Here is an 11,051-nt window from a genome sequence, read left to right on the forward strand (position 1 = left end):
TTCTGATGAAGATGACTGAGGCAGAGGAGCAGAGCAGGCAGTGAAGGAAATCATTTATAAAGAACAATGCTGTTAGTCGGTCCTCACTTCTACATCAAGTTGCAGCCATGATGGCAGAGGAAGATGTCACTGAAATGACTTCAGGACCCACAAGACTGCCTACTTCCCATGTAACACTAAATATTCCAGCTCCTATTGCCATTAAAAGTAGTCATTTCCAGATGAAGATGGTTTAGAGAAGGCCAGCAGAAACCAATAGTCGTATTCATCGGAAATATTAATGAAGTCACAAACCACAATATCAAACTGTATTTTGTTTTGTGTTGTACTCAACTTTTTCATTCATTCCTAATATTGTGGGGAGTTTCAATGAATTAAAAATGGTCTTAAAGTGCATTCAGTTGGCAAACAAAAGCAAAAGCAGGAGCAACCGAATGTTGCTGTAGTAAAAGCTTCTGGTCTGCATCAGACCATTTTTAGAGTTTTTTCTTTTTTTTTATCTTTTGTTTTCCATCAACCTGGCCATTGTGCTAATAATTGGTATATTATCTGGCAAAATCCCGTATGAAATTATTTTCAGTGGGGTTTCGTCTCCCTTTGTGGGACTTTTTTCAGGTCCCTGCAGTGTGACTGTGACCCCAGACCCCTTTTCCCCACCCAGACACCTACAGTAACCAAAAGCAAAGGCAGTGAGAAAAGTGGTGACTGACTGTCAGCACTTGATTATCTTAATAGCGGTGTACTTAACTCAAACAACTGCAAATTAGCTCCAAATAAAGAATAAGCCAAACAACCTAAAATTAATTAATTTAATTGTGTTAGTCATAAAGAATTTCAATATATACATTCATACATTATGATTATATATATATATATATATATATACATGTACACAAACACACACACACACACACACACACAGATCAGGCATAACATTATGACCACTGACAGGAGAAGTCAATAACATTGACCATCTTGTGACAATACAATGTTATGCTGGGAAACTTTTGGACCTACCTAGATCGGACCAGGTGCCCTCACCTTACATCCTGCAGCCATCCCTAGCAGGATGCAACCTGACACAGACGCACACACACAAAAATGGTATAAGATGTTGACCTGGCCTCCAAGATCCCAAACTGATCAAGTATCTGATCCACAGAGGCTCCTCCCCTCAACCATAGGACAACCCACAGAAGGCCCATGTCCATTATCTGATGAGTCACAACCAGGAGATATCTACACAATATTAAGCAGGTGATCATAATGTTATGCCTGATAGGTGTATGTTTGTGTGTGTATACATATATATATATATGAACACTGTCATGGTTATAATGCACAATTATTAACAAGAATGTGTTCACGACAAATTACACAAAATCATCAGAGCATGAGATTAAACCTCCAGGTTCAACCCTCTGTTTCAGGCACCTGATCATCTCTTCAGTGTTGCTTTAACCAATTGTCAGAAAGAATGTGGCCCACAGATCTAAGAGCAGTCTTAAGAGAATCATCAACAACAGAAAATAGGTGTCGAGTTCAATATTAGTGTTCAGTCATCGTGCCATTAGACTGTAGCAATATGAACCAGAAGAATGTAATCAATTAATGCGGCTAAGGCGGCTGTAAAAGGTGGACTTCGTGTTCACACGTTTACAGAGGAGTAACTTTAAACGTTGGGCTCAAAGGACGTTTAAAGTGGAACTGGAAAAACTCAGAGTAGTAATTCAAACAAACTAGACTGAATTCGCTTTTTAGCTTACGAGTTTTAGCATGAAACCACGTAATCCTCACAGAGTAAAAACCTAAAAAACACAGGCCTTGACTTTTCTCCATGACACCCATAGGACTCCATATAAACCTGACCATGTTCCCTTGTAGTTCTATTAGCTGTTGTTTCTAAGGAGAGAACATTGAAGTATAATAGCTTGATTATGTAATACATCTTGCTTTCCTTCAGTGTCCCTATTTTGGATGCCGTATTTGGCCAGTCAGCAGGATACTATTAGTACAATGAAGACCACCACTGGGGGCAGCTCAGTCCAAGGTAGAATGAGCTTGCAAGCCAAAATAATTGATCTTCTCAAGTAACTTCGGCTAACAGCTCCGACTGCTTGTGGAAAGAATGTGTGCAATGTTTAAAACAAGAGAACTGGTTGGTCAAGACCGACAAACATAAGCCTTCCGCTGAAAGAGGCCTCTTCCAGCCACGTGCACTTCATGAGACACCTGTGCTGTGAAAGTGCATTCAGTAGTCAAAGCAAGAGCAGGAGTGTTGCAACAAACCATTACTGTAATAAAAGCGTCCTCATGACATTTTCAGTTACATTCAGAGCCTTCATTTCACCATAATTAATGGAATTTCATGTTACATTTGAATCTGTCACTGTTATAAGAATGGAAGTGTAAGTTCATGTTTGAATTAAAGTGATTCAGAATCAGTTGAAAGGGAGGCTTTTTGAGGCTTTTTCCTCCCACGTGTCACATCCAGGTCTGTGTGTTAATAACGCGCAGCATCATCGTAAGAGCTCACGTCAAGGTCAAAGTAATCCTCCAGCTTCCACTGCAGGGTCTCAAACGTGGGCCGGTCCTGTTCGTTTTCCTTCCAGCAGTCCTTCATAATTTCATACAAAACTTTGGGGCAGTTGGCGGGGCACAGCATCCTGTATCCCATGGAAACCTTGTGGACCACCTGCTGGTTTGACATTCCTAGAGTCACAGAAGGACAGGAACACTTTAACAAACCGGAGTTCTCCACTCAGATGTAATTTACATGGATGGTTTTGAGGTTTGTTGGTAGTTATGCAAGTCTCACCTGGGTAAGGCATCTGGCCAAACGTCATGATCTCATACAGCAAAATTCCAAACGACCAAACATCCGATTTGATGCTGTACTTGTTTTCGTTCATGGCCTCCGGGGCAGTCCACTTCACAGGGAACTTAGTTCCTTCTTTTGCTTCATACACATCTTCATTCTCTTGCTAAAATGTAATGAGACACACAATAAAGACTGATTAAAAATCGACACAACTGCAACACAGGCGAAATCTAGAGTATATCTGCAGTATTTGACACATCAGTGGATGTTGTCAACATTAGACATCTGATAGATTCTGGCGCTTGGTTGGAGAAGTATTTATCAGGCTCTAAGCTTGCAAATAAACTCAGTATGCACAATTAGAAAAGAATGCAGACTTGCTGTAGTTTCATCTTAAGGTGGCACTTAGTATTAGTCAGAAGAACAACTGTATAACTCTTGTTATATAGACTTTAAATGTCAAACCCACCATGAAGACCCTGGCGAGACCAAAGTCAGCCACCTTGCAGATGTTGTTTTCACCCACCAGGACGTTCCTCGCTGCCAGGTCTCTGTGGATGTAGTTCTGTGACTCCAAGTAAGCCATACCTGCTGCCACCTGGGCAGCCATCTCAATTTGGTCAGGGACGCGCAACGTGGCGCCTTTATCCTCTGTAATCCGGGTAGAAAGGGACATAATCATTCAATGTCCAACCATATTTGAATAATTCGTAATGGCAAAAGAGGGCTTTATTCAGTGTGGAGGTTAACTATTAGTAAGTTACCATCTATAATTATTAGATTAAAAGTACATTAACAAATGCTGTGAAAAAGTTGCTAAGATGAGCTCCACCATATTGAGAAAGTATTCGCTCATCTGCCTTTACACGCACATGAACCCAGTGACATCCCATTGTTAATCCATAGGGTTTAATAGGACGTCAGCCCACCCTTTACAGCTATAACAGCTTCAACTCGTCTGGGAAGGCTTTCCACAAGGTTTAGGAGTGTGTTCATGGGAATTTTTGACCGTTCTTCCAGACACTAATGCCGGACGAGAAGGTCTGGCTCGCATTCTTTGCTCTAATTCATCCCAAAGGTGTTCTATCAGGTTGAGGTCAGGCCAGTCCAGTTCTTCCACACCAAACTCTCTTATCCATGTCTTTATGGACCTTGCTTTGTGCACTGGTGAGCAGTCATGTTGGAACAGGTAGGTGCCATCCGCCAACCTGTTCCCACAACGTTGGGAGCATGGAATTGTCCAAAATCTCTTGGTATGCTGAAGCATTCAGAGTTCCTTTCACTGGAACTAAGGGGCCAAGTCCAGCTCCTGAAAAACAACCCCACATCATAATCCCTCCTCCACCAAACTTCACACTTGGCTCAGTGCAGTCAGACAAGTACCATTCTCATGGCAACCACCAAACCCAGATTCATCCATCAGATGGCCAGATGGAGAAGCGTGATTCACCACTCCAGAGAACACGTCTCCACTGCTCTAGAGTCCAGTGGTGGCGTGCTTTACACCACTGCATCAGACGCTTTGCATTGCACTTGGTGATGTCTGGCTTGGATGCAGGTGCTCGGCCATGGAAACCCATTCCATGAAGCTCTCTACGCACTATTCTTGAGCACATGAATTTGGAGGTCTGTAGCCATTGAGAAAATTGCCGACCTCTGCGCACTATGAACCTCAACATCCGCTGACCCCGTTCTGTCATTTTACGTGGCCTGCCACTTCGTGTCCGAGTTGCTGTCGTTCCCAATCGTTTCCACTTTGTTGTAATCCCACTGACAGTTGGCTGTGGAATATTTAGTCTCGAGGAAATTCTGCACAAGTGTTGCACAGGTGGCATCCTATCACAGTACCACGCTGGAATTCACTGAGCTCCTGAGAGCGACCCATTCTTTCACAAATGTTTGTCTGCATGTCTAGATGCTTGATTTTAAGGCTGACAGACCGCCTTCTGACACTAGCCCACACCACACATGTACATATAAAATGTACAATGCGAAATATCTGTTAGTAGGGATGACACTTAGAATTAAGATCTAAGCCAGTTGACTTGCTTTGGTTTAACACAATGTGCTATGTCCTTGCATTTTCCACAGGGGTTGAGGCTGTTTTCAGACAACATGTACTGCAATAGTGATGGACTCTGACCCTGGCATAGAGCAGAATATTGATCATAACAGCATGTGTTAGATAAAAATTAAAGTGTGGCCATCTTACTCTGGAGGTACTCCAGCAGGCTGCCGTTCTTCATCAGTTCTGTGATGATGTAGATGGGCTCCTCCAGGGTGCAAACGGCGTACAGCTGGATCAGCTTGGGATGCCGCAGTGCCTTCATAAGCTGAGCCTCTCTGAGGAAGTCCTCGGGGTCCATGGTACCTGGGAGAGATGTGCAGTGTTCTTGAGATCAGTCATTTTTTAGTAATTTTACAGATGTGTCGGTGCGTTACACACTGGCTCCTTGGATTTTCTCCTTGGCCAGCACTGCTAACTGTCCAGTTTGTTTCCCTTTGCCAGATACAGTCAACACTGAATTTTACTCTAAAACCACAGTTAACCATTTAGTTGACATTTCCAGACAGGTTCAGTCAATGTATTGTAAATGCATGAATCATCAGGAGTCTTCAGCTTCAACCTTGTTTTTTTTCTAATTGTGTTTTTCGGAACAGCAAATAAAAATTATTATTTTTGTGTACCAGGTTTTAGAGTCTTCACTGCAACTTTTGTGGTGTCGTTCCACAGGCCCTCAAAGACTTCACCAAACTGTCCAGCTCCCAGCTTGTTCAGCAGCTTGATGGATTTGCGATCAATCTCCCACGCGTCCGCTGTGTTGTAGGACAGACCGTGAGTCTGCGGCGCCTCCATCTGCACGGGCAGGAAAAAGGGGAATCAAGCGGCCGTGGTGGAGTTTGAAAACGCAAACCGAACATGCTCAGTGCATATGCTGTCTTACCTTTTTGCATGGCTTGGACAGACGCACACAGAGGCCATCAGCCTGTTTGGAGTAATGTTCCACTAACTCCTTCAGTGTTGCAAAGGATTTGGTTCTTGACACAAAGTAGTGGCCATTGTCCAGTCTTTTCAGTTTGTAATGCTTAACCTTTCCACTGTCAAGCACTGAAAGATAAATCAACACAAAGTGATGTAGTCTACATTTAAGACCTGTATACATATGGGGTCTTGGGCAAAGCAACAAGCTGTAAATAAAAATGAATAATATTCTCGTTAATTATCTAATCACTGATAATCATCTTTCCACATAGGCATTTGATCCAGTTTGAAAACTGGTTAGCAGAACTTTTATAGTCACTATCATAATGTCATAACCATGTTCATTCTAAGCTTTAATGCTGCATTCATTACGGATACAGATTCGGAAGCTGAAGTTAAATACTATCCAACATTAGCACTGATCTCACACAAAACTTATTTAACTTAGTCAATCAAATTTCATTTAGCATTTGGTAAATAGCCAAAATCAACCCGGGGACAGTGGGTCCAAAATTACTAGGTAATCGGCGGGTGGCTTTAATGAATGAACACGGAAAGAATTCAACCACGCTGGAAAGATCAAGGCCAGTGTGAAAGGGCATGTTAGCACAGAGAGAGATAAAGTTATCAAACTGCTTTTATGGGAGCAGAGAGCTTGCTCTGTTTGTTTAAGCAGACGACCCTGGACCCATCAGTTATTAGGATCGACTAAGAAAAAGTGTGAGCTGCTAAACAATGAACGCTGTGTTTGGAAATTACAAAGCAGAGACGTACAGGGACAGCAGCGGGCTAGCTTGCTGTCTCATTAAAAATAATAGCGTGGAATCCTAAAAGTGAAATGTGGTACATCGCTCCAGTTGTCCTTGTTTACTTCTTCATACAGCTGATGTCATGATTTGATATTTATGTGTCATGATATGAAAGATAAAGTCATAAAGTGAACCAACTGCTGGCACTAACCACACGTAGCAGCAAAACCATTCAACTGAGCTTAAGTTTGTGTTGTCTCTTATGAAGTTTATTTTTTGTAAGGGATAGAATACACAGATTTCCACAGATTTCTTGAAGCGCAGTTTGGAAGCCCAGCGAACAAAACTGGTTGAAAAGGAGAAGCATGGGTTAAAGTGGGCAAGTGGTGCTAAGGGCGGCAACTATCTCCCTTGTGAGGACATCCACCTGTCTGTCAAAGCGTCCACCCCCTTAATCATGCAGGACTTTAAAGGCCTAATTTAAGTTAAACATGTGACTTGCGTAAAAATGTTTATGAGTGATGAAATGTTGGAGACCGGTCACAGAGCATTGTTACAGAAATCATCTATAGAAGGTGTAAAATTCACTTGACACGTTTATTTTGCTTACCCGAGAGAGACAGCTCTCCTTTCTGACTTTCACAGTTTCTGATAAGAAAGGCACCCTGCTGGTTCCCTCCAACCGACAGCATCTTCTCTGCATCCAGCCTCTTAGTGTCAGGAAAATACCATCTGCAACAGAATGTAAGCAAATGTATGTTTGCGTCAGCCGATGTGTAGGGTTAAGGCTGGAAAATACGTGCAAATTATCACCTTATGAATAAATATCATGAATGTCTTTCTTATTAGACGGCATAATGGACTCGTATCACGATTTTAAATAAATAAATAGGTCGTTTAAATCACGTACGGTCAGACCTGGATGAATTACCATGCAGTTTTGCGCTCTGTATGCAAATAAACACCAACGCTGGATCTCTACTGCTGTTTCAGAATCGTAAAAAGCGTTGTTTTATGTGCGCACAAGTTTTTTTACAACATGGCTGAATATTTTTCCGATTCTGAGGTTGTGGACGAACCATAGTAGTAGCAAATTACAGCCGACCGTCGTGGGTGCGCTCAGAGACGACATCATGCAGGTCAGAAGACACCATCCAGGGTCTGTAGGTCAATCTACAGACCCCGGATGATGATAACAGGTAACTCCGGACTCAACGGGGAATAGCACTAGCATACAATACCAAAATATTGGTGAAATTAATGAGTTTCGCGGCAGATAATGCATTATTCAGAGGCTGCATTTCGGTGCCCCAATCACACCCACTACATGGATATACGCAAATCTAAATATCTCCGGAAGAATACAAATGACACCAAAGTTATATGGGTGAGTAAACGATCGTATTTTATGCCAGAAATAAGGTCCAGGTTGTAAAAAAACAGTAGTTCCTCTTTATTGCCCAATATCCTAGACCAAGAGATCTCATGAGACTGGTTATCTGCATGTACACATTCTTTCCCTGGTAATCAGTTCAAACCTATCAGAAGTGATCAAACACAAGAATTTAAATCTGATGTTCTGCCTTTGTCAGAACGGCGACAAAATGAAGGTAGATCCTTAAACCCGATTAAAAACATGAGGAAGTCCAAGGTAGCAGACTGTACTAGATGTGTATGCGATAAGCTACAAGTGCCACCATGGCGTCACCATGCGATGATACAAATTCACCAGTCAATCTGGTGTGTTAAAGTTAAATCGTGACACAAATAATGCCTGGGCTGATTGAGAGGCTGACACCTATTTTAATTCTAGTAAACAAAACAGGAAAAACCAGATTACAGCTGGGAAGAAGCGAGTTCCGCATGCCGTAAAGAACATTACTGGAGTGTGTTGGAATTTTCTATGACATAACCTTTCTCTAATATGAAGTTACACGTTACATCAAAGAAAACGTATTATTGTGTAGTTTACCCCAAATTACAGTATGTGAAGGCTTTTGCTTACAAATCTAGTTTTTGAATGTAGTTAAACAGTAAAATTGTCCATGTAATACCAGTAAAGTGGTTTTAATGCACAGTTTCTTTTTGTTGTTGTTGGTGAACTGTACCCTCATGGAAATCATTAACCTACAAACACACATTTCCTGGTCTCATTCAATGATTAACCAGTCACAGCCGATACTTAAGACGAAATTATAAACTAAAAGCAGGAAAGCAAGGCCTGCTATAACATTTTAGAAGCACGACATGAGCAAAAAGAGACACAAGTGTCTCAATCTCAGACAGTAATGTAATTCTAAACCCTTCAAATCCACATCTGACTCTGTCAAAAAGGGAATCTTCACCACTATAGTGGCATTTTTGAGGTTCTTCTACATCTGTTTTTCTGCTTTATTTACCAATTGGTTTGTTGTTTAGATCAAAAGATTAAAAGATTCTTTGGAGAGAAAAAACACAATACACTCACTTGCCAGTTCAATAGGTACACCATTGAAAAAATACATATTAATTTAACAAACCTGCACTAAATACCCCTAATGACAGTTACAAAGATCAGTTTAACAAATTACCACCTTTTTGCAGAACGTAGTTTGTGGGGCTATTTTGAAACTGTCGTGAATTAAACACAACAAACCACAGCCTTCAATCTGGCATGCGTTCAGTTTCACTAGTGTACCTAATGAAATGACAAGTGCAAGCTACAGTGACCCTGTACCTTTACATAAATACATATAGCAATTTATAAAAGAGGTCATGTTTCAAAAGAACGCTGTTTTGGTAATAAAAATAACGCCGCCTGTGTTTTTTAAGTAACATTTTCCGCGTTTATCTCCTCACATGTGAGAGTTGTATACCTTTTATGATGTTTCACCACAGTAAGGTGTTGTTAAGTGAAGGCAAGATCTGTAGGTAGTCATAACAACATCAAAAAACCCTTAACCCCTTAACTAAACAGTTGGCAGATTATTTTTGATAATTTTAAAATAACACTTGCAGCCTTGCTGAGCAATTAGTTAAAGTCAAAGGAACTTTTTCACAGCAGACATTGTGACTTGATGGCGGTAAAACAGCATCCCCATTGAGCAAAACACCGCCATCATTAATACACCTGTTTCCCTACCATGATAAGTCAAAATGTCTTCTGTTTAAGTTGTATATTATCACTTAAATCACAAGTCTGGCAGCTTGTAATTTAAAAAAAAATCCACTATGTAACAAAAGTCTAAACCTGACTGACTAAATCCGTTTTCCAACTAGCTCAAGTCCTTCCAAACCAAAACAATACCATTCAGGGGTTATGGTATTTAATTCTCTTGGACAGTGAGAACATTCTTGAATGGCTTTAAAGAGAGGAAAGGTGATTTAAACGACCTATTGGTCGGTTGGGGGTTTCCAATTACCAACAGGTTAATTATGTTTCACAAAAACAACGGTTAGCTGTGTAACAGGGAAACCCAAACCCCAGATTACAACAGTACTTACGGCTCTGCATCAATGCTCGCCACAGGCGCCACATAATTAGCGGGGATGTATCCCTGTTTGGAGGCTGAAACCCCGCTGACGGCTCTGGCAAACCACCATTCGCCGTGACTTTTGTCCAGCGCCTCTAAAGTGTCCCCTACTTTGAAGCTCAGGTCCTGCTCGGTGCGAGCAGAGTAGTTATACAGGGCGATGTAATACTCCCCTTGCTTTTTGGTTACAGGCACCGGCGGCAAAGGTCTCGTTTCGCTACTGTCTTTTCTCAAAGCGTCACGGTTTACGATAACGATGTCGCTTGACCCGGCCTTATTTTCGGGCTGGCTGGGTTTTTTAGAGCACGTCGTACACCTCTGCCAACACGAAACAAACCACTTCTGGATCTCCATGGTGTCGATGTCTATCAATCACAGCCGGTCATTGCGCGTAGAGAGAGTCAAGACGAAAACGGTCCGGATGAATCCCTTCTCCTGTCCGTAAAATACAGAGTTATTATAAAAATCCCAACATGGGACGGCTCGGCACACACCCTGGCGAACACAGCGGTGTGTGAGGAAGTGGCTGCCACTTAAAAGTTTCCTGGTACTGGGTTCAGAGTTCAGGTAAGCTCTCCAGCACCTGCCGAGGAATGAGGAGCGGTCAGGCTGACGTCACGGCTTGAAAAACCTGCCATGGATGATAACAGAGACAGCTATGAGGAAGATGGTGTCACAGGTCCTAGATTATGCATGGAACAATGTCCCTCATTCACTTTAAGTCATTGAGACACCTTAAGACACCTTAACTCATCCAGATACCTTAACTCATTCAGGTACCTTTACTCATCCAGATACCTTAACTCCTACACAGACTTGCAGGAGTTAAAAACAACTCAGATTATAACTCCAACCCTGAAAGTTTCCATAAACACAGCAATCTCCTGTAATAAAGATTAATAAAGACATCTCTGATTGAGGAAATACTGAGCTTTACCGCACAGGGCTCCTCATAAATCAACATGACTTGTCAATAATTAACGCGG

The 11,051-nt window shown here is 41.8% G+C and overlaps 1 protein-coding gene across 1 annotated transcript; it reads right to left on the reverse strand.

The window, feature by feature from the left end:
- Positions 1-801: 801 nt before the first annotated feature.
- Positions 802-10,575, reverse strand: LOC311498997 (tyrosine-protein kinase FRK-like). Its single transcript, XM_084559802.1, has 8 exons — positions 10,037-10,575; positions 7,164-7,285; positions 5,767-5,930; positions 5,510-5,678; positions 5,034-5,192; positions 3,291-3,472; positions 2,819-2,984; positions 802-2,712 (listed from the first exon to the last, which is right to left on the reverse strand). Exons 1-8 carry the CDS (start codon positions 10,417-10,419, stop codon positions 2,504-2,506), a joined length of 1,554 nt encoding a protein of 517 aa, XP_084415928.1. The 5' UTR covers positions 10,420-10,575; the 3' UTR covers positions 802-2,503.
- Positions 10,576-11,051: the final 476 nt, after the last annotated feature.

This window comes from Chelon labrosus (genome assembly GCF_963514085.1).
Source record: "Chelon labrosus genome assembly, chromosome: 14".
Classification (NCBI taxonomy): Eukaryota; Metazoa; Chordata; class Actinopteri; order Mugiliformes; family Mugilidae; genus Chelon; species Chelon labrosus.

Bases quoted from the DNA above. Each gene is read 5' to 3' on its own strand.
- LOC311498997 (XM_084559802.1), bottom strand. From the start codon at position 10,419: ATGGAGATCCAGAAGTGGTTTGTTTCGTGTTGGCAGAGGTGTACGACG. The intron at 5,931-7,163 runs GTAAGCAAAATA...TTTATCTTTCAG, and splicing joins AGGAGAGCTGTCTCTCTCGG to TGCTTGACAGTGGAAAGGTT. The intron at 5,193-5,509 runs GTACACAAAAAT...CATCTCTCCCAG, and splicing joins AGTGAAGACTCTAAAACCTG to GTACCATGGACCCCGAGGAC.